The 22,162-nt window shown below is 58.7% G+C and overlaps 8 protein-coding genes across 8 annotated transcripts; 6 read left to right on the top strand and 2 right to left on the bottom strand.

The window, feature by feature from the left end:
* Window positions 1-1,253: 1,253 nt before the first annotated feature.
* On the bottom strand, window positions 1,254-1,931 carry DCS_06389 (uncharacterized protein; the record flags this gene model as incomplete). Its single annotated transcript, XM_040803679.1, has 3 exons — window positions 1,254-1,285; window positions 1,351-1,627; window positions 1,755-1,931. 3 exons carry the CDS (start codon window positions 1,929-1,931, stop codon window positions 1,254-1,256), a joined length of 486 nt encoding a protein of 161 aa, XP_040653783.1.
* A 1,490-nt stretch (window positions 1,932-3,421) lies between these two features.
* Window positions 3,422-3,700, top strand: DCS_06388 (uncharacterized protein; the record flags this gene model as incomplete). The annotated part of the gene is made up of 1 exon (XM_040803678.1): window positions 3,422-3,700. The coding sequence occupies one exon, from the start codon at window positions 3,422-3,424 to the stop codon at window positions 3,698-3,700; it is 279 nt and encodes a 92-aa protein (XP_040653782.1).
* A 3,766-nt stretch (window positions 3,701-7,466) lies between these two features.
* On the top strand, window positions 7,467-11,448 carry DCS_06387 (DUF221 domain protein; the record flags this gene model as incomplete). Its single annotated transcript, XM_040803677.1, has 5 exons — window positions 7,467-7,550; window positions 7,619-8,170; window positions 8,276-10,747; window positions 10,794-10,929; window positions 11,408-11,448. The coding sequence occupies 5 exons, from the start codon at window positions 7,467-7,469 to the stop codon at window positions 11,446-11,448; spliced, it is 3,285 nt and encodes a 1,094-aa protein (XP_040653781.1).
* A 342-nt stretch (window positions 11,449-11,790) lies between these two features.
* Window positions 11,791-13,257, top strand: DCS_06386 (Phosphoglycerate kinase; the record flags this gene model as incomplete). Its single annotated transcript, XM_040803676.1, has 3 exons — window positions 11,791-11,856; window positions 11,987-12,407; window positions 12,488-13,257. 3 exons carry the CDS (start codon window positions 11,791-11,793, stop codon window positions 13,255-13,257), a joined length of 1,257 nt encoding a protein of 418 aa, XP_040653780.1.
* A 261-nt stretch (window positions 13,258-13,518) lies between these two features.
* Window positions 13,519-14,003, bottom strand: DCS_06385 (DSS1/SEM1 family protein; the record flags this gene model as incomplete). The annotated part of the gene is made up of 3 exons (XM_040803675.1): window positions 13,519-13,558; window positions 13,621-13,735; window positions 13,871-14,003. The coding sequence occupies 3 exons, from the start codon at window positions 14,001-14,003 to the stop codon at window positions 13,519-13,521; spliced, it is 288 nt and encodes a 95-aa protein (XP_040653779.1).
* Window positions 14,004-15,453: 1,450 nt separating this feature from the next.
* Window positions 15,454-18,030, top strand: DCS_06384 (uncharacterized protein; the record flags this gene model as incomplete). Its single annotated transcript, XM_040803674.1, has 3 exons — window positions 15,454-17,204; window positions 17,298-17,567; window positions 17,814-18,030. 3 exons carry the CDS (start codon window positions 15,454-15,456, stop codon window positions 18,028-18,030), a joined length of 2,238 nt encoding a protein of 745 aa, XP_040653778.1.
* A 2,350-nt stretch (window positions 18,031-20,380) lies between these two features.
* DCS_06383 (uncharacterized protein) lies at window positions 20,381-20,713 on the top strand (the record flags this gene model as incomplete). The annotated part of the gene is made up of 1 exon (XM_040803673.1): window positions 20,381-20,713. One exon carries the CDS (start codon window positions 20,381-20,383, stop codon window positions 20,711-20,713), a length of 333 nt encoding a protein of 110 aa, XP_040653777.1.
* Window positions 20,714-21,451: 738 nt separating this feature from the next.
* Window positions 21,452-21,886, top strand: DCS_06382 (uncharacterized protein; the record flags this gene model as incomplete). The annotated part of the gene is made up of 1 exon (XM_040803672.1): window positions 21,452-21,886. One exon carries the CDS (start codon window positions 21,452-21,454, stop codon window positions 21,884-21,886), a length of 435 nt encoding a protein of 144 aa, XP_040653776.1.
* Window positions 21,887-22,162: the final 276 nt, after the last annotated feature.

The following is a 22,162-nucleotide window of genomic DNA, read 5'->3' as shown; positions in this document are numbered from 1 at the left end:
AACCAGGGGTCCAGATGTTAGTGTTTCGCATAAATACGCCTACAGTGATATAACAGCCTCGTTCACCCTCTCCGCAGCGAACCGCAAAGCTCCCCCCCGTGGCTAACGCTAGCCTAGCCTGATCACCTAAGTACTTATGCGCCACTGATGACGATTCCTCTTCGTACCATCTTTAGCGCCTACTGGTCAAGTCTGCTAGCACTACTCCGTACTTCGTACGACTTTGCACCTACTTACTTGCTTCGAACACATCGTGACCAGTCCCCTTCGCTTCCCTTGGGCTTCTCTCTCGCCTCGGCCGACGCAAAATGCCTCTACACTCTTCCATCTCCCTCCACTGTTGTCCTCGATTCCATGAATTATGGGCAAGAGATTTTTCCATTTCGTCGGAATCTGAAACCTTGACGTTCCACACAAACGTTTTGAGTATGACTCTGGGACTACAATGACCATGCACAGATGAATGACGATTCCGTTGAGTCAGTCGATTCCTCAACTGGCTTACGTACGCGTTGTGCCTTTGGCTTCGGCTCCACATGCGACTTTGACCGAAGCAGGCATGCCTCGAGCGCCGAGTAGACTCGTTCAACTCGCCCGAACAGTGGCGCTATGTACTCGGACAGCTGGGAGACTTGTGCTCGTCGGGCTCGAATCGGCGGCCAGCATGCCTCGAGTGCCTAGTGGAGTCGTCCGAGCAGAAGCTCCATATGCTCGGACAGCAGGAAGGTTCGTGTTTGTTGGACTCTGATCGGCGGCCAGCATGCCTCGAGTGCCGGGTGAAGTCGTCCAAACAGAAGCTCCATATACTCGTACAGCCAGGAGGCTTGTGCTCGTTGGGCTCTCATCCGCGGCAGACGTGCCTCGAATACCGATTGAAGTCGTCCGAACAGGAGCTCCCTATACTCGGACAGCTGGCAGACTCGTCCTCGTCAGGCTCTGGACGGCAGCCAGCATTCCTCGCGAGAGTGCCGAGTGAAGTCGTCCGAGAGAACGTCTTACCTGTCCGTAGCTCGTCGTTGGAACCTTCTTGTCAACAAATGCAGCATACCATTCCGTCTTTCACATGGCCGCCATCGACGTCGTTTCTGGCCAAGTTTCTACAATCACGCTTTCGCTACCGTGTGCGTACGTGTGCCTCTCTCGGACTGACGGTAACATGCCGCGGGTGTGATTGCACCCGCACCACCCATGGACATTCGTACCATCGCCAAACCGGCCTGAGCCCACGGGACGGCTGCGCGCTCGCACCTGCATCACCGGCCAAGGCCGAGCATGTCCGCTACCACTGTTCATGTCCGTGTTCGTCCCACCCGAATGGCAATATTCTTCGCACTCGCGCCCAGACTGCACGAAACCAGTTGACGAAGCAGGTTTCCACCTCGGATCGGCACCCGACGAGGCGAGCAAAGACCAAGCCCGTGGCAACAAGGACGACGGCGCGCAACGCATGCTGTTGCTCCTCCATCAGGTCGTTGGCGAGGGAGCAACTCCCCGCACAGCGCGCCGTCCGCTCTGTCGCCGCTCTGTCGCCAAGGCCACTAAAGAGCTCGTCAGGGTTCTCGCCCCGACGGGATTTTGACCTTGACCAGCTCTTGGCCGAGATGCGGCCGGGCACGACACGCTTTCGCTGTCATCATTCGCCATTCCCCACAAACGACTCTTGTAAAGGTTCAGGAAGCAGGCGGTGCTGTGTGGCCTCGCCCCCACGCTCGGCATGGCCCTGCGGGTTGCCAGGTAGCTTCATCGGGCCAGACGCCACGCAGAAACTTGTTCGAGCGGCTCTCCACCTCGTTGAACGTGGCATCCAGCGTGATGGGGATTTCAACCATGGCGCCGTGCACGAGACGACATCGGAATTCCAACTCTCCTTGTCGGTCAAGGGCAACATCTTCGAACAGCTGCCGCAGGAGCGCCTTGTTCTCGTTGATCATTGGAAAAGGGCGCAATGGATGTAACGGAACCGCAGCGGCATGCTGGATATCCGTCGACAGCGATTGCCTTGGCGCTCGCGCAGCAGTTTGGGGTGGTCGGTCAGAGTGATTAATAGAGATGACGGGGTGAGAGTGTTGCGATATGAAAATACTGAGAGCATCTTGACGAGAATCGCTCTGGCGTCACCAGCACTATATGCCTGGAACCAATTTCTTCGTCGTTTTTTTTTCGCTTTCGAGCTTCAAGTTGCTCTTTATCTGTGCCGGTAGCATGGCATACACCCCCTTTACTAGAGCTTCAGATTGCTCGGCTGCCTCCGTACCTGCGGCATGGTTTTCATCCCTTTTTACCGTATTTCTCCTTCGACATGATGACCAACGATAATGCCCAGGGCATTTTCCCGGGAAATAGAGTGGCTTGGGAGTGGAAGAGCAGGAGTGGCAAGAATAGTGCACGGTACGCCAAGTAGTAGAACAGCAAGCCATTCGTTTTGTTGCACGCATGTTTTCGTGGTCCCTCCAAGCGAAGATAATTTAGATCAAAATTCATGGTACGTGCACGCTCACTTCCTCGTCCCCCTCCCCCCCCCCCCCCCCTTTTTTTTTTCCCATGATAAACATCAAAAGCTAATCTGCACAAACAAAACGACCATTTCCCTTCCGCAGAGTAAGAAGGCGCTATCAGATGACACCAAGACAGTTCCGCGGCAAGGACCACTATCCTGAAAATGCTGGCGAAAGGTATAGGGTAGGTTATTTGTCGGTTCTCACCACCGACAAAGGCAAATTACTCTGTACAGAGACAGAATATTATTTGTAGTCGTACTCCGTACGGAGTACGGAGTACTGGTTGATGGTATTGGTGCTCTGAAGTACAAAGCGCCGTGGCCACCCATTGCCACGACCACCGAGTACTGCCGCTACGTAGCGATACAATGGGCCAATGGCACGGCGTGCACCCTCAGCACTGTAAGTGTACATATGTGAATGGATTGTGCAGCATTTGGAAGACGAATGCAAAAAGTCAGACGAAATCGACCTTGTCATCCTTTCTCGGTCATGGAGAGCTTCTTTCCCGCGTTTGCAGACGCAATTGCCCCGAGTCGGCAATGTTGTGTTGAGTACAAAGAGTGCTGGCATGAATCCTGGGCCGCTGTGGCGTTGGAGGAATTGGACGCGTGGCGATCGAATGGCAGTGCAACTCTCACTGGGCCGCACCATGTAGGTACTAGGCAAGTACTGTATTTAAGCAATTACTGTACAGCCACCTACGGATGCCGTGTTGATGGAATCTGTAGTAATAGCGCGTACGGTGCACTTCACGAACAGCACTGGCTTTACAAGACTACTTGCACAGGGCAGTATTACTAGTGGTCCCCTCCTGATCGAAACGGTAGCGTTCACGTAATATTACTGCACATGTGCGGTAGGGGCCACGATAATACTTGTAGCAGCATCGACCCCTCAGCGTGGCAGTAGCGTGTTCGAATATGCCCGCCGCGGACGTGGACCGCCAGAAGAGTCCCAAGTCTGCGCACGAGCACGGAGTTCGGCTCGAAACCGGGCGGCGATTGTCCCGGACCTTGTGGAAGCTGGCGTGCGAGGAATGGCACATGATACGGATCTGTGCCGTCGTGGTGGCATTGTCAACTCGGGGCGGCACTAGTGCCGACCGCATGAACCGGACGCCAGTGTCGACGGAATGGGAGGACTTGGCGTGGTACGAGCAGCGCTTCATTGGAGCCACTTTGCTTGTCCTGGAGCCCTAACGGGCCGGATGATGGGGTTGCTTGGCTGCAAGGGCGGGTTATCGTCCTGACATGAAACCCAGGTACGGGAGCCAGTCCCCTCACTAACTGCACACACCACGGAAGCACACGTAATGCCCCGTCCTGTTGTAAGTACTTACCTAGTTGCTAGCATTGTACGCTGTACTGTACATGTTCATGTATGGAGTACAAGTACAAACAATTTCTGGCGTGTGCATGTTCGCAAAGTACTTGTACAGACGGAGTACGAGCACTTGCATGCGCCAAGTGCCAGGGTCATACGTCCACTGTAAGTACAAGTCTTGTCAAGTAATTACTCCGTGCTCGTACAGCAAGTACATGCTGAATACAACTACATGTACGGAGTAATACGGAGTACGGAGTTCTCCCTCCGTACCAACATCTGCTGAATGTACTGTACATGTACCCAATCTGAGGTACTTATATACGGAGTGCTGTAGGGAGTACTGTACAGTACTGTCGTTGCTTGAATTTGTTCACCTATCTCGTCGATTAGAAGCACATGCTCGAAAAATGCACACACACAGGCGGCATGAGCCTTCAGCGTTGACTGACATTCCGCAGACTTGACGCCCGGTATTCGCCAGGTTGTGGACTTCATCGCCGTGCTCGGTCCAATGCCATTGACGCTTGACGCGAAGCCAGAGCGGTTTGTTTCTCAACCACCACTTCACCAATAGTGCTTGTAAGGAGTGTAAACGTTCTACTCTACTACAGTACGGGGATCGCAAACCTGACTCGTCGCCGTAATACCGGTTCCTGCGCACCACTCTTGGCTACTTCTGTTCGTTGGTCGGTATTGCGGGATGATAGGCCATGGGTGTTGGTGCCCTGGTACCTGCGTATACCAAGATGACGTACTGCAGTACCGTGCGTGAATGGCTCGCGGTACCTCGCTGAGCGGACCATATGGTCCTGGCCGGAAAAATGGCAACATACTTAAGTAGTGTCGGCCTGAACTGTACCCTTCAGTACAAACCTGTCTGGAATATGCAGAGCACGAATGATTATACCTACTTGAATGCGAGCATGTAAGAACGTATGGAGCTGGAAAACTGATACCTAGTAATTCTCACCTTGTAAGTGTCCGTCCCTGATGCTACTGGAATGGCCTACTCATGCCTTCCTTGTACTTGAACTGTACGCTTCAAGCAGTGCGTGTGCATGCGTGTACTTGCTTCCATGCACATATAGTTGCACACCAACTACAAGTACTTACTGTACAAGAACGGAGTATTACTAGTTCAGAAGTTCTACGTGTAGTTCCGCAGTACGAACTACCACTTCTGCCACGGTGTCATATGAGTACGGTGCAGTCACTGGCTCGTATCCGGATATGGCGTCCCGTACTACTCCGTAGGTTGTAGCATGTAATTATCCCTCGCTACTAGGTACTTAGTACGGAGTACTCCGTACAAGCATTGACAGGTACCTGAGGCACCTACTAACGCGCACCTGCGTCCACTGATCTTATCTGTCTGTACCTGAATGTTCCCTACTACATACCTACAGTAGTACTGCGAGACACCACACTACGAGAACTGTAGGTACAAGATTGTGCTGAAGCGAGGTATTGCACCTAAAGTCCTTGTATTTACTCAGCACGAGTTCTTGTGCCCCGTTCAAGCGCACCCAATGCGAATCTCGGTTTGTTGCATCCCAACCTCCTCCCCGGCATAAGTACATGTATGTGCATGTAATTGTATTCTTTCGCGTACGCACACATACATACATATATGCTGTGCATACGTCAATTCGACCGCGTTCACCCTCCACCGGCCGTCTCTCCATCCCTTGTCTCCTTTGCTGTGGATGGATGATTTATGCTTGCATTCTCGCTCTCGTCGATGGATGGTCGCACAACCTGCAGGGCCGATGACACGCCCTAAGCCGGTAACAAATCAAGTGCCCACCGCACAAATCCGTACTCCCGTGTCGGAGGCAAGTACTAGTACCTAGCAGGTGATTGTCCAAGGACGTGAGAAAGCCTGGCTCTGCCTTCGTGTGCTGGTGCAGCTACAACCTGCCAACTCCGTATATAGATGTACATGTACTTCTAGCGCATGAAACATGTACTGTAATATATGAAGAGGCCGCTTCTGCAGAACGGTGCCATTGGTGGGGTAGTACCCCGTACTCCGTACAGTACAAGTACATGCAGTACCTACTGCAGAGGACTAGTGGTATGCAGGGCATTCAAAAATAGCACGGCAAGTCAGTGGTTGGTGAAGCCCTGAGACCTTGCAAGGATATACTTAGACCAATCACCACCGCCACCTGCGTACGGTTTAGGTTGGGGCAGCGCTCTGGAGGACCCGCTGCAACGCTTGACAGGGCACTGCTGGGCGGAAGGCAGCCAAAGTACATGTGCGGAGTACTCGCACGTAAGCCTGCACCAACGTGCACTGTACGTTGTACTGTACTAGTACCCTTAGTCTGTGGCACGAGTGTACTGTGATGCAAGTACGGAGTACTTACGGAGCACAAGTACTGCTGTTAGCGGAAGGGAATGGTACTTATACCCACAACGAAAAGTAGTACATGTACTTGGACGAGAGCTCGAACGCGTACTGTGGGTGCCGACCAAACTACTAGGTCCTCAGCAATACAACGCAACAATGTGCACCGACAGATCACCCAGGTATACCATGCTACTACTGCGATTACAGCGTACATCGTACTAGGAATCCGGTACGGAGTATTAACATCAGTACTCGTTCGCAACAGAGTACTGCAGGGGTCTCAATGTTACCAGGCATCACCCAGCATGCACTTGCATGTATCCATACTTGCGCCAAAATACCTAGTAGGCACCTCGTGGTAGGTGCATGGGCGTACAGAGTACTCCGTAGGCGCTGCTAGAATGTACTGCAGTACAGTACACCGTGCGGTACTCCGTACAGAACACGTGCAGAGTACTTACACCTAATAATACATGTACATGTTCAAAATTGACGTCGTGCCCCTACTAGTCGTTGGGAACCCACTGGCAGCGTTTCCAGGATCCACCGACCAATCCGGCACTCACAGCCTCACAGCAGTGCCTGACAGTGGCGACTGCTGCTGAATTGGGCTGGCTGGCAACCCAACCCAACGCCCGGAAGCCTGTGCCGACCCAAGTTTCTAGGAGGTATTACTGGGTGGGCTCGGCTGCATCTTCATCTCGATTCTTCCGCCGCTCCCAAAGACAACCCTGCATGTACTTACTTGCGTACTTGCTTGCTTTGCCGCACCGCTCCGAACACGTACAACTCGTCCTTTTTCTCACCTCCCCTACGTGCCTCTCATCTCTGTCGTCTCCCCCTCCACCCCCGTACATATAATCATCCATACATACACGTACGCACCTGACCCCAGAGGACCCTTTCCCTCCTTCGAGCCGCCGCGGGAAGCGTCCCTCGTTTGCCTCCCCGGGTCGTCGTTCGTTTGTCCTCGGCCGGCGGCGCCCATCGTCCACCATCGACCGACCGCCCTTCTCGGCCCTCTGGCATTTCCTTGTCTCGGCTCGTCCGCCGCGGCAGCGCCCCCCTTCAGCCTTCGAGACCCGGCCTCGATCAATCCGTTTACCCGTCCCGTCGCGTGACCTTGCCCCAACGGTTGGTTTCACCCTCCGTGCCCAGCCGGCGGGCTCGTTCCTCGATTCGTACGACGACGCCGACGGCCAAAACAAGATCCGACCTGCCTGCTGCGTCGGCGACGACGAGGACACACGACCGAGCCTCGTGCGGAGGCAACGCCGTTCGCCATGAATCGACTCTTCCTCCGGGACGATGACAACGACGGCGGAAAGGAGCTTCTCAATCTGCTCCAAGACCCGTTCCATGGACAGGTAAGCGCGACCGACCCTCGCCTCGCCGCCATCGTGAGAATTCCTCCTGACGCAGAATCCTCCCCCAGCTCGCGGCCGCCTCGTTGTACTCGGCGTTGGCCATCTCGCTAGGCGTCACCACCTTCATCACGATCTGCTTCTCCTTCCTCCGCCCCTACAACCAAGCCATCTACGCGCCCAAACTCAAGCATGCAGACGAGAAGCATGCGCCGCCGCCCATCGGCAAGATGCCCTGGGCCTGGGTCACGCCCGTGATCAAGACCGACGAGGCCACCATCGCCCAGCAGATCGGCATGGACGCCACCATCTTCCTCCGCTTCGTCCGCATGCTGCGCAACATTTTTCTCATCCTCGTCGTCCTCGGCATCGGCATCCTCGTCCCCGTCTATTCCAAATTCTCCCAGAAGGAAGTGGGCGGGGTCGCAACCGAGTGGTACGTCCAGATCACCCCTCGCGACGTAAAAGAAGAGCCCCAGTGGGCCCAGGTCGTCTTCGCCTACCTCAGCAACTTCGTCGTCGTGGGCTTCCTGTGGTGGAACTACCGAAAGGTCCTGCAGCTCCGGAGGATGTACTTTGACAGCGACGAGTACCAGAATAGCCTGCATGCTCGCACCCTCATGGTGAGTCGGACTCCTCCCCACCGCCCGTCGTTCGTCGGCGAAACCCCATCGTCGGCGACACCTCCCTGCGCCGGCTAACCTGGCCCTTCTCGCCGCCGCCGACAGCTGTTTGATCTCCCGAAGCAGGGCCGGTCCGACGAAGGCATCGCGAGAATCATCGACGAGGTCGTGCCGGACTCGTCCTTTGCCCGCACCGTCGTTGCGCGAAACGTCAAGGACCTCCCCGAACTCATCCACCAGCACAGCCGCGCCGTCCGCAAGCTCGAGGAGATTCTGGCCAAGTACCTCAAGAACCCCGACCAGCTCCCGGAGCGTCCCCTCTGCAAGCCGGCCAAGAAGGATCGCGCGTTCGACACGTACGCGAGGGGCCAGAAAATCGACGCCATCGACTACTACACCAAGCGCATCCGCGATCTCGAGGTCGAGATCAAGGAGGTCCGCGCCGGCGTCGACAAGCGCGGCACCATGCCCTACGGCTTCGCGAGCTACACCGACATCGTCGAGGCCCACAACATCGCCTTCGCCTGCCGCAAGAAGAAGCTCCACGGGGCCACGGTCCAGCTGGCGCCGCGCCCCAACGACATCATCTGGCGCAACATGCCGCTCTCGCGCGCCTCCCGCAGCCGCCGGCGGTGGATCAACAGCCTCTGGGTCGCCCTCCTGACCCTCCTCTGGGTCGCGCCCAATGCCATGATCGCCATCTTCCTCGTCAACCTGACCAACCTCGGCAAGGTCTGGCCCGCCTTCAACCGGTCGCTGAAGGAGAGCCCGACGCTCTGGGGCATCGTCCAAGGTATCGCCTCGCCCGCCTTGATGTCGCTCGTCTATCTCGTCCTCCCCATCATCTTCCGCCGCCTCTCCATCAAGGCCGGCGACCAGACCAAGACGGGGCGCGAGCATCACGTCATCGCCCGCATGTTCGGCTTCTTCATCTTCAACAACCTCATCGTCTTCTCCTTCTTCAGCACCGTCTGGACCTTCATCGCCGGCGTCGTCAAGGAGACGAACGAGACCAAGGACGCCTGGAAGGCCATCGTCAACGGCAACATCGCCGACGCCGTCTTCCAGGCCTTCTGCAACAACAGCCCCTTCTGGGTGACGTACCTGCTGCAGCGCCAGCTCGGCGCCGCCGTCGACCTCGCCCAGCTCTGGCCCGTCATCTACGCCTTCTTCCTCAAGAAGTTTTCGAGCCCTACTCCGAGGGAGCTCATCGAGCTGTCGGCGCCGGAGCCCTTCGACTACGCGAGCTACTACAACTACTTCCTCTTCTATACCACCGTCACCTTCTGCTTCATGGGTATCCAGCCCCTCACGCTCGTCGCGACGGCCATGTACTTCTGCATCGACTCCTACCTCAAGAAGTACCTCATCATGTACCGTTTCGTCACCAAGACCGAGTCCGGCGGCGTCTTCTGGCGCATCTTGTTCAACCGCCTCATCTTCGGCACCATTCTCGGCAACCTCGTCGTCCTGCTCACCTGCTGGGCCCGCGGCAGCGGCCGGCTGCACTTCTACTGCGTCTGTCCGCTACCCGTCATCCTTATCGTCTTCAAGATCTACTGCCGGAGCGTCTTCGACGACAAGATCCAGTACTACAGCACCCGCCGCGTCGGCCGCAATGCCGACCAGGGCCTGCCGCAAAAGGAGAACCGGCGGCGCAGCGAGAAGCTGGCGAGCCGATTCGGCCACCCTGCGCTGTACAAGCCGCTCATCACGCCCATGGTGCACTCCAAGGCCCAGAACCTGCTGCCGTCCATCTATCACGGCCGGCTGACGGACGGCCGCGAGGTGAATGCGAGCGACCTCATGAGCGTCAGCGGCTACTCGGACATGTACGCCCTCGACGCCATGCAGGGTGGGAAGCCGGGCAAGAGCGCCGGCAACAACGTTCCCGGCTTCGAGTACGTCTCGGAGGCGCACATGGACTTTGAGTTCTACAAGAACAGGGCCGAGTTCACCGACCAGCACGGCGGGGGCGAGATGTACGGCCGGGGAAGCGACATCACGCGGTCCGGCACGCCCGCCTCCTTCGACGACTACTCGGACCGCTCCCTCTCGAGACCACTGTCGCAGGGATCGACGAGCACGGCCTACTTCGCCGGCGCCGGGCCGGCGCGGCGCGTCATGCCCAACAAGCCGAGCATGTCCAGCATGTCCAACGTGACCAACATGTCCGACATGACCGACGTGCCGATCATGCCCGCGCTGCCCGGCGCGGCCGAGACGGGCTACCACGGCCCGCGCGAACGCAGCCCCATGTACGCGCAGGACAACGGCAGCTCCTCGGCGCTCATGCGCAACCCGGCGGGCATGAGCATGGTGCCGCTGAACCCACCGGCGAGCATGACGCCGCCGCCGAGCTACCAGCGCGACATCGCGACCGACCGCGGCCGGATGGCCTCCCGGCAGCATGCGCACCCGGCCTCCATCAGCCCGGGACCGTCCGTCGGCGCCCTCGGCGGCGGCCCTCAGGGCTACAGCGGCTTAGCCCAGGCCGAGGACCTGGACCAGCACGGCCACAACCACAACCAAGGCACCGCCGATCCGGCGCAGTACAACTACTACAGGGGGGACAGGGTGGGTGGTGGCCAGCCGGTGCAGCAAGCCCCAGGCCAGGGCCAAGGGTGGCAAGGGCAAGGGCAGGGCCACGGTCACGGGTGGCAAGGGCAAGGTCAGGACCAAGGTCAAGGGTGGCAAGGGCAAGGTCAGGGCCACAGTCAGGGCCAGGGCCAAGGGTGGCAAGGCCATGGTCAAGCATGGTAGGATTCGTCGGATAGGACGGGCGTCGCAGCGGAACTCCCGTCGGTGCCGAGTGGCACATCGCACATACGAGCGCAACCGGATCGGCTTGTCTCATTGTTTTTCTTTTTGCAAGGCGTTTGGGATAGACGGACTGCCCGACGGCGCCGACGGCGCGAGCTGGCGAGATTGGCCGGGCCTCTTGTTGTGATGCATAGCCATTTGATTCAGGATATTTAGTGACCACCCCGTGGAAGCGCTGATGGTACATGCATAGGAGAGGTACGCCGTCCGTGAGGGTCTGCATCCAAACATGGGACATGAAGCGAATATACCGTCAGTACAGCAATGCCACCGCCATCATTGCACGTAAACCCCATTCATGCCTCTGGCAGTCGTCCATGACGCACTCCAGTTGCGAGGCTGCGCTGTACTACATAGTACGTACAAAAACTTGTCAGGTCGAAATCAATACGTCCCTCCTGCTGAGGCCATTAGAAAGCGCCGATTCCATGGCAAATCATCTCGCTGGCCTGTGAGAAGATGAGGGAAACCGGCGAGGAATGCCATCAACACCATTTGATGCATACCGGAAGTGAGCGAGGGTGAGTGATTTTCTCAACGGAAGCGGTTATACTGGGGGACTCGGTAAATAGTGCTGGTCCCCTGAACGTCATGACCCCGCCACAGCAGTCACCCCACCACCCCGCCAAACGACGGTTCTTCTCTCTTCAGCTCTCACTTTCATACTTTACTTTCCCATCTATTCCCATCTACTGCTCCCACAAACGTCCGGACGCCTGAGCCGACACGCAATTGCCATCCTTCTGCCGTCTCGCTTTCTAGCCGCCTCCTCCCGCCTTGTCCGATTCGCCGTCAACATGTCTCTCTCCAACAAGCTCTCCATCACCGACGTCGATCTCAAGGGCAAGAGGGTCCTGATTCGAGTGCGTTTGTCTCCGGCCGGCGGACAGCCGTTTCCTTTCCAGTGATTTCGTCTTCGTCACCTTGGTGCCCGTCGTCGTCGAGTTGGTGCCGTACCTACAGCTGCTGACCAGCGACTCCTCGTCCGACTAGGTCGACTTCAACGTACCCCTCGACGAGAACAAGAAGATTACGAACAACCAGCGCATCGTCGGCGCCGTCCCGACCATCAAGCATGCGCTGAACCACGGGGCCAAGACAGTGGTCCTCATGTCGCACCTTGGCCGCCCCAACGGCCAGGTCAACGTCAAGTACTCGCTGAAGCCCGTCGTTGGCGAGCTCGAGAAGCTCCTCGGCAAGAGCGTCACCTTTGCGCCCGACTGCGTCGGCGCCGAGGTCGAGGCGCTCGTCGGCAAGGCTGATGCCGGCTCCGTCATCCTGCTGGAGAACCTGCGCTTCCACATCGAGGAGGAGGGTAGCGCCAAGGACGAGGCCGGCAACAAGACCAAGGCGGACAAGGCCAAGGTCGACGAGTTCCGCAGGGGCTTGACGGCCCTCGGCGACGTTTACATCAGTGCGCCGAACCCGAACCTGCCCCTCTCTTCTCCCGCCCCTTTCCCCTTCTCGCGTGAGCAAGAGCTGAGACGGATGCAGACGACGCCTTCGGCACCGCCCACCGCGCTCACTCGTCCATGGTCGGCGTCGATCTGCCCCAGAAGGCGGCCGGCTTCCTCATGAAGAAGGAGCTCGACTACTTTGCCCAGGCGCTCGAGTCTCCCAAGCGACCCTTCCTCGCCATCCTCGGCGGCGCCAAGGTCTCGGACAAGATCCAGCTCATCGACAACCTGCTGGATAAGGTCAACACGCTCATCGTCTGCGGCGGCATGGCTTTTACCTTCAAGAAGACGCTCGACGGTATGCCCATCGGCAACTCGCTCTTCGACGAGGCAGGCGCCAAGACGGTGCCGCAGCTCGTCAAGAAGGCCAAGGACAAGAACGTCAAGCTCGTGCTACCCGTCGACTACATCACGGCCGACAAGTTTGACAAGAACGCGAACACGGGCAAGGCGACCGACGCCGATGGCATCCCCGACGGCTGGATGGGCCTCGACTGCGGCGAGAAGTCGATTGCGCTCTACAAGGAGGCCATCAAGGAGGCCAAGACGATCCTCTGGAACGGACCGGCGGGCGTGTTCGAGTTTGAAAAGTTTGCCAACGGCACCAAGGCGACGCTCGACGCCGTCGTCGACGGCTGCCAGAACGAGGGCAAGATTGTCATCATCGGCGGCGGCGACACGGCCACGGTGGCGGCCAACTACGGCGTCGAGGACAAGCTGAGCCACGTGTCGACTGGCGGCGGTGCCAGCCTGGAGCTGCTCGAGGGCAAGGAGCTGCCGGGTGTGTCTGCGCTGTCGAGCAAGTAGATGTCGCGTGCGCATCATTCATTCGGATCACCTCCCCTCGGCAAGACGTGTGTGAATTGACGGGATCGAGGCCGACCTGAGTGGCAGCTTTCCGCGAATAAATACAGCCCCCCGACGCCTTTCCTCTCCTTCTATTATTGACCCTCTTGTGCCGAGCGAGGGGTGAGTTGTGCATGCGTCTTATGTATCATTCATCGGGCCGCGAATCTATGTTGTCGTCGAGCCATGTCCATCCGTTCTCTTTTCACCCATACCCCCCCTTCATCTCCGCTTGGCCGCATCCACCTTTTTGAGCTCCTCCCTGGAAAGGTCAGCATTCATTGCTGGCATGATCGTAGCCCCCGAGAAGGTAGGTGGACTGACTTGAGCTGCGCGGAAAAGTCGTCGTTCGTGTCGTCGTCATCCCAGCTCTCCTCCCATAGGTGCTTGGCATCGTCGCCACCATGCTGGGCGCCTTCGGTCTGCTCATCAGGCCAGTCTGGAAGAAGCAAGAACGGAGTCGGTCAGCAGGTTCCTGAGCGAAGCGAGGGGAGCAGGAGGACGGCACGACTCCGTCTCTCCGCACCAGGCCAGAGGGAAGATGCGGACGAATGCAAGGGCGGATAGAACGAACCATCGACGGGGAAGTCTTCGAATTCGTCATCCTCACCGAGCGCGGAGCTCGTGGGCTTCTGCTCCGCTGCTGGTTGCTGCTCCTGGCTCTCGGCCTTGTCCGTGACGGCGGGCTTTGCGTTTGTCGAGGCCATGGCGGCGGGTGTGTGTGCTAACGTCGGGGAGTTGGCAGCGACGTCGGCTTGCGCTATGATGGTTGGAGCCTCGGGAAGCCGTGAGTTGTATCGGGTCTTGGGAGGGGTGGCGGGGTTCTGATGGTGTGCGGTTGTGTGATGGTGATGGATGGATGGATGGATGGATGGATGTATGGATGGATGGATGTATGGATGAATGAATGGCACTCATGTACAGCTACAGTAATTACCGTAATACTATTTCCGAACGGTACACGGCATGCGGTGTGAGTAGGCCCGTGGGTGAGGATTAGCGGAAGAAAGTTGATCCGAGCTCTAGGGTAGGCCCGAAAATCAGGTTCTGTCCCGGTACCATGCTCTCTAAGTACACGTACTGTACTTACGCATTACAAGTACTTACTTTTGTAGGTACTACAGTGACTCGACAAAAGTGACGATTAAGCTTTGGTGGTGTTACTTGTACAAATTGAATCGACATTTTTGCCACCCAACTGTAGTACTTGCCAGTCCTCTGTGCTTGTTCGTACCTGGATGCGGACCGAAGCTGTAGCAAGCTCGGGAAGGAGCCATGGACGCAAGAAGATGGCAAGTATTATTAATACTGTTAATCCTTGTTTGAATTCAAGATGCTCTTCATTGGTCAGCAGCAACGAAGCGAGAATTTCTTGTCCTCTGGTAGCTTCCCCCCCCTTTCACACAAGTTGTCGACGGCGAGCAGAACCGGTTCGTCGTAAACAACAGTATCGACGCATGGCCTACGTCGAATGCTGGGAGCCACTGATGCAGCGAGCGATCCGGCCGCGACGAACGCCCCGAATTGATGGCGAATGGGGTTTACACCAGGGGCTGTCTCGTTCGGCCGAAACGAGCAGCTTCCATTCCAAGCGTCCTCCTCGTCGACGGCTCTCCCATGGCGTACCGGGGAGGGTTGGGCATCTGCGACTTACAGGAACGGCACGAGAGTTATTACTGCAAGTAGCGCGTCGGTTCTGGTCTTCCGCATTTGACATAGCCATTCATCGGCCCCGGCGATCCGGCACGCCCAACAGAGTCGGGACCGACCTCTGCTCCACTTGCGGCGACTTCTCCAAGCTCACTCATACGGTCTTGTCGATCTCGCGTGGCTATTAGTACTCGACCTTTCCATTGCTCACTCGTGTCATTCGGTCAGGATTTGTCTTATCCGACCGGACCCGTCACAAATCCGTCCCACGCTCTGCCACGGCACGGGGGCAAGTCTCCATCTCCCTGGCACGTTGTCCATCTCCCTGCCGACGCCTGAACCGAAGGAAGAGATTGACTGCATTGCCCTGCCCTGCCCTGCCCTGCTCTGCCCTGCCCTGCTCTGCCCTGCTCTCCTCGCCTCTCAGACCCAGCCTCCGCCAGGCCCTCCGCCTCGTCCTCTCCCCCGAGACCGAATTGACGAATCGACCACCGGACTGCCGACGCGATGCCTTGGTTCAGGAGCGGCGATGCCGAAAAAACCAACGGTGATGCGGAGACGGCTGCCGCCAAGGAGCGCGCGAGCCTCGAGGAGGCACTGCAGTGGACGAGCCTTGTGATGAACGACGACCTCGACGGAGCCTTCGAGGCCCTGCAGCGCGGCGACTCCTCCTTCCACAGCCTCGGCGAGTCCGTCACATTCTTCATGCGCTCCATCCTCGGCTTCGAGAAGCAGGTCATGGCCGAGGCGTCGTCGCGACTGGCCGATTGCGAGACGCGCGCCTGGAACGACTTTAAGCGCGCGCAGCAGCGGCCCGGCAGCAAGCTGTACCCGGCCGGGACCGAGTACGAGCTCGTGCGTGCCGAGGCGCAGCTCATGGGCGCCGTCGTCGGCGTCCTGCACGAGAGCCTCGTCGAGGCGATGCGAAGCTTCCTCAAGCTACGCAAGGCCTTCATCATCCTCGACGGCATCATCGCCACCGAGACGAAGATGCTCGCGGCACGTGCCGAGGATGGCAACGGTGGTGACGGCGGCGGCACCAGCGGCAGCGCGGTGGAGGCTGCCGACGCCGTCGAGGGTGAGGGTGCCGAAGCCGGGAAGACGTCGACGACGGCAGCGGCCGACGCTGACGAGACGAAAGCCCCCCTCGCGGCTCCGCAATCCAAGGTGACGGACGAGGAGCTGCGGGTCGTCGATGCCGTTGACATCTTCATCCACTCGGGCGCGAACATGTGCTTCGGCATCATCCTCCTCATCCTCAGCCTCATACCGCCCGCCTTCTCGCGCATCCTCGCCGTCGTCGGCTTCCGGGGCGATCGTGCGCGCGGCGTCAAGATGCTCTGGAAATCGGCCTCGCACGACAACGTCAACGGCGCGCTGGCCGGCATGGTCCTGCTCGGCTACTACAACGGCCTCCTGGGCGCCGTCGACATCGCGCCCGACGCGGGCGACTACGACGACGACGCCGAGGCCGTCGGCGCACCGCTGGAGAAGTGCAACCGGCTGCTGGCCGAGCTGCGCACGCGGTACCCCGACTCGCGTCTCTGGCGCGTCGAGGAGGCACGGCTGCTGGCCAACAACCGCAAGCTCGCCGAGGCCGTCCAGCTCCTCTCGACGGGGCCCGAGTCGCGGATGAAGCAGGTGACAGCCCTCAACGACTTCGAGCTCGCCACCGACGCCGCCATGATCCAGGACTGGGTCCTCATGCGCGACACCTTCCTGCTCTGCCTCGAGGTCAACGACTGGAGCCCGGCCATGTACCACTACATGGCCGGCTGCGCCTCGCTCGAGCTCTACCGCGACGCCGTCGCCGCCGGCGACGAAGAGGGCGCGCGCCGCCGCAAGGCCGAGGCCGAGGCGTCGCTGCGCAAGGGGCCCCAGGTGGCCGGCAAGAAGCGGCTCATGGCCCGCCAGCTGCCCATCGAGACCTTTGTCCAGCGGAAGGTGGTCAAGTGGGAGGGCCAGGCCAAGGCGTGGGGGGTCGACCTCGCCGACGCCATCGGCGCGAGCCCGGCGCTCGAGATGTGCTACATGTGGAACGGGCCGAAGCGGATGGGCGACGACGACCTCGCTCGCGGGGTAAAGAACCTCGCCTGGACGCGCTGCACGGCGCCGGCCGACGTCCTCGACGAGCGCATCCGCCGCGACGGCGTCGAGGTGGCCGTTTGGGCCGTCAGCATGTCGGGCATGCTGCGAGCCCAAGGGAAGCTCGACGAGGCGCGCCGGGTGATTGAGGAGCACGTCATGATCCACGACCGGTACGTTCACCACCAATCCAGCCCCCCCTCGCGCCGCACCATTTAGTGTCTCCTCCCTGCCGCCGCGCGTCTCGGGCTCGCTGACCGGCCCAGCGCCATCTTCAAGGGCGCGAACAAGGACGACTACGTGCTGCCGACGGCGACGTACGAGCTTGGCGTCATCGAGTGGGTGGCCTGCTGCCACCCGCCCGCCGACCTCGCGGCCGAGGACGTGGCCGCCTACCGCCGGGGCAAGCTCGACGAGTGCGAGGCCCAGCTCAACAAGGCCAAGGCGTGGGAGTCCTACACGCTCGACGCGCGCATCGGCATGCGCATCCAGAGCGGGCTCGAGACGGTCGCCTGGTTGCGGCGGAAGATGAGCTGGTAGCGCAGCCATGCATGCGTGCCGCCGTCGACGTATTTATTCTTGCCTCGTACATCCTGAGCGAGGGCCCGCCTCGTACGAGATAGCAGGCGATGCCAGCCCCCGAGATGTCGGCGAAGGAAGTCACGGCAGTTGCAGGTAGCCGCTCGCCGCGTTGCTCGCTCGCACCGGCAGCAACTCGATGAATAATAAGCGTTGCAGGCGACCGGGCCAGGGTGTTGATTCCATGCCGGCCGCATGGACAGCAGCTCATTCCGTCGCCTCCTCGGCCGTCGCCCCTCGACACCGCCGACGACGTGGAGCCTTGCTACGGGATACCAGAGCCGGCCGCAGAGGGCGAAGGCCCTGGACACGGACGAGGGCGGCCCAGACGAGTCGGAGGAAGCGCCGGTTGAGGGAGGAGGTGAACTGCGAGGCGGGAGGGGCGAGGTGGTGGCCGAGGAGGGGAACGATGAGGAGTAAATCCATCGTGGGGGAGCACCTTTGACGACGATGTAGCTGGGACGACCCATGGTGCGAGCACCTTTACACTCGGTACTGGACATCTACCTAATGGTAGTAATTTCTGGTAATTGCATGAATCTGTACTTGTTCCCGGGCACCTGGCTAGTAGTCGTAATTACTGGCATCTGCATTACACGTGCCTCTGTCGTCGGATGACATCATTCGCTAGGCTGCAGGTCGAGTGTCCGTCCGATGGCGGGAGAGCCAAGAGCACGATGAATCGAGAGAGACGCGAGAGAGAGAGAGAGAGAGGAACTGCGACGGGAGAGAATTCGATCCAAGGGCGGATGGAATGGATGGATGACTGATGTTGTCGACGACGACAGTGGCCAGAAGCTGTGTTTGGCTATGTCGCTGGCCAGACTGTTAGCCAAGAACAAAGGGGCGGACAAGACGGCGGCTGACGGCATGGGCAGCATCGTGACAGGAACGAGCCTCATTGTGCTTGAACTGCTTTGCTCCGTTGTCTCGATCTCCTGCCTGCGCATGCATGCCTGTCGCCGTTGGCAAGCAAACGACTTTGCAGCCGTTCCCAGCAGGGATCCCTAGGACGATTCAGCGATGTTTACAGAGCACAAGTACTTGTAAGTGAGATGGTAGTACTCCGTAGTGAGTGGGACGATTCCGTGCAGGACGTCGTGCAAGTACTGGTGCCTGCATCAGGACGATGCGGTAACAAGGCGTACGTGCACCGGCGGTCGGGCTGCAAGCACTGTAGCAGGACGATTTCAGTGCAGTGTCAGTGTACTGGTAATAGCCGTAGCACGATTCAGTACGTTGAGTAATTACGTACCTGTAGGTACTCCGTAGTACAGCGACAAGCACAAATATACTGGCAGCACTCCGTATCAGTAGGATAATTCAGCCAGGTGTCAGTGAACTGGTACCTACTACTAAACTTCGGTAAGTTGGTGCAAGGTGCCGGACTCATCTGTATAGTAATTACAGCACAGTAATTACGTGCTGTAGACGTTGGGAGTATTACAGTGTAAAGACACGCAAAACCAGGCATTAGGTCCAGTGCCAACAGCGTTGTTCAGTGGGGATGAATGCTTGCCTTGTTCTCCTTACTCCCCGCTCCGCACAGCGTTGCACCTGTACTGTAGAGTGAACGGATGCCGCTGTCCCAACTGCTTGCCAGGCACCTCACTACACTACCTAGTAATGTACAGCGGAGTACAGTACTACGGACTAGGTACCTAGGTACTGGGTAGGTAGGTTAGTAGGTACTAATACTACTAGGTCTAGTAGGTACTAACCCTAAGTACCTAGTAGGTACATAGCTTCGAATACACTCTGTGCATGCGGCACCTAGACACCCCCAAGGCGTCCATCGCTCTTCGTCATTCCTCAGTGTTCACCCAAGTAGATGGACGGCACGGCCAAGTCAGTACGGTGACGCGTACGTCTTGCTCAGAAAGTACGCGAAATGCAGGGTCCGAACATGGATTGGTCGACAAATACCAACCACATGGACGCGTCGGCGTCGCAGGCGGCTCCCCCTACAGGTAATAAGCGTGCATATGTCATTACACCGCATGCGCGGAGGGGGTATTCCGTACCGTACGTGTACATGCAAGGGCACGGGACAGCAAGTACAAGTAATACTCTGCAGAGCACGTCTGGTGTTAGGAGTCCTTCCGTCGCGTGACGAGAGCGTGACGACGGCGTAGTGCATGCACTTGTAAGTGTCCGTATGCTTGTACGTGTAACCCAGGCTGCCATCACCCGCGCCTGGAAAGAGTATTACCTACGGCGCGGCAGCTGAGGTGCAAGGAGCAAGGACACTGTGCAGCACTGAGCGGCCAGCAACCACCCTTCGTCGTGCTGTATATGGATCTGTTGGTACACGTTGCGGGAGCAGCACACTGTACACCTACAAGCAATAATAATTACAGTAATACAGCACACTTCCAGCACGGCGCTGCTGGCGCCATCCTGCCGTACCGTCGTGCTGTGGTTATTCTTGGCACGCACGGCTGGATGCTGCCGACGCGCCACGTGGCTGTCTCAAGGGCGGCGACGCATTTGTTGACTCAAATCATTCGGTCTCGACTCTGACGATGGAAAGGCTAGATGCCCATGCAAGACACGCCGGCGTGCCGTACCTCGAATCACCGATTTGCGCAGGCGCAAGAAGCAAGTGCGCAGGTGCATGCACCGATGAGGCTGGAGCTGACGTACCTGGCCGAGCTGATGAGGGAGCATCGCTAGCCGCACCGCTAGGCCTGGGAGTTGGGTATTACCAACCAACCTCTCAATGTTACGGCGGTGCTCCCAAGTTACAGGTACCTACCTACCGCTAGCCATGGCGTCTCGTCCCGACCCGGCTTTCGGTGTTTGCTGCACAGGCGCTGTGCGCGCCGCGAGCCCCCCATACCTACACCTCGGCGACGGCAAGGTCAAGGTCGCCGCAGAGGCACGGAAGCCAGCCGCACGGCGAGAGCACTCGGAGCGCTCCGGAACGGCACTGCGGCAGAGGGAATATCGGTCGAGGGTATCCACATGGCGCCTGGATCTATCGTTCGCTGCCGGCAGTTCGGCGCCCGAACGGTGGCAAGGTCGCATCATGCGTCCGCCCTGTAATACTTGCAACGTTCCGTACCGCAGCACAAATGGTCCGCAGCAGTTACTTGCATAGGTAGTTGTTGGGGGGGACTTGCACATGTACTGTACTTATTCCGTACTCCGGATTGTACAAGCACTGCGAGTGTGCATTGCGCATCTGCACAAGTACTTGTACCACCTGCAGCGTGCGAGTACATGCAGGTACCAACCAGGGTGGACGGAGTTTCCACAGAATAATGTCGGAATGTTTCCATGCACGCCTTTCTTTTGCGACTCGACTCGACCACGAAGCTGCGTCGATGGTAGGACGCATCTGTAAGTATATGTCAGTGATGCATCTCACCTTGGGTACGGAGAGAGTACTTACCTGGCACCTAATTTGGTCCACACTACAGTACTCCGTAGCTGCTAATTATACCACCAAGGTTCTTGGCTACCCAGCGCTAGCAGCGCTCCATGCAGTACCTGCATATGTACTAAGGCTAGTGCTGTCCGTAAGTACTTGCCAGCGCTAGTGCAGGTGGTCGCCGGCAGCCTTCCCTAGGTACCTCGAGGTGCAAACTCGGGTCGCCTGTGAGGGACGGCCTACCGGTAGCGCTGGGCACTACCCTGGCGCACCCAGCCCCCAGCATCGCCCTGTCCACTCTGCCACGGCAGCGCTGGCCGTGAACCGGTTGGGCATCGTTCCAAATCGTTGCGAGACGTGCCAATCTTGTCCAGTACCGGGTGCTAGGCACGGATTAGGTAGGTGGATGGGTGCGCATGCCTAGCCGTCCTCGCACTCGTTCTTTTTGTCGTACGAGCATCGACCATGTTTCGATCCGGCACGGCACTGGGCGAGCGAGCTTCAGCTGTGCCTCACCAGTCGCCCGAGCAGGGGTCAGGGTCGCCAACGAGCTCCCCTGCCGCCGCCGCCTCTGCCCAAGACCCCTTCGCTGCCGCCCTTATTTCCGTTCCGGTGCCACACCTCGTGGCGCCACGCTTCCTGTCCCAAATAATATCCTTCTGCACAGATCCAATCTTGCACGCTCGTGCCTCCACCCTGCTACACCTCCCAGCTGGCGGCGAGCAGCATGCCACCTTGGCCATCGACGACGCAGAGACGACGGCGCAGCTTCTGGGCCTGAGCCGCCACGCACGCGCACGACCTGAAGCTGGGGTGGATGCAGAAGCGGCAGCAGAAGTAGCAGAAACACCAGCAGAACCGGAAGCCGACGACGACGCCGAAGCAGAAGCAGAGACATAGACAGAGGGCAGAGGCAGAGGCCTAGGCAGAGGCAAAACCAGATCAAGATTTTCTTCCTGTTTTTACTTCAGCAGCCGGCGAGCCTTCGTTCGACGTGCGGCACGGACGGGCACGCTTGCTCATCGATCTGTCGATCCGTCCACTCGTCATCCTCATCGAACCCCCCCTCCCCCCGTCGGTCCCCATCGATTCCCCATCTGTCCATGCCGCCACGACTCTCGGGCCGCCGACCGAACCGAATCGCTGCCGAGGGGGACTGTGTCCTCTGACCCGCCG

This window comes from Drechmeria coniospora, chromosome 03, assembly GCF_001625195.1.
Source record: "Drechmeria coniospora strain ARSEF 6962 chromosome 03, whole genome shotgun sequence".
NCBI classification, from domain to species: Eukaryota; Fungi; Ascomycota; class Sordariomycetes; order Hypocreales; family Ophiocordycipitaceae; genus Drechmeria; species Drechmeria coniospora.
This window is presented reverse-complemented; position numbering and strand designations above follow the sequence as displayed.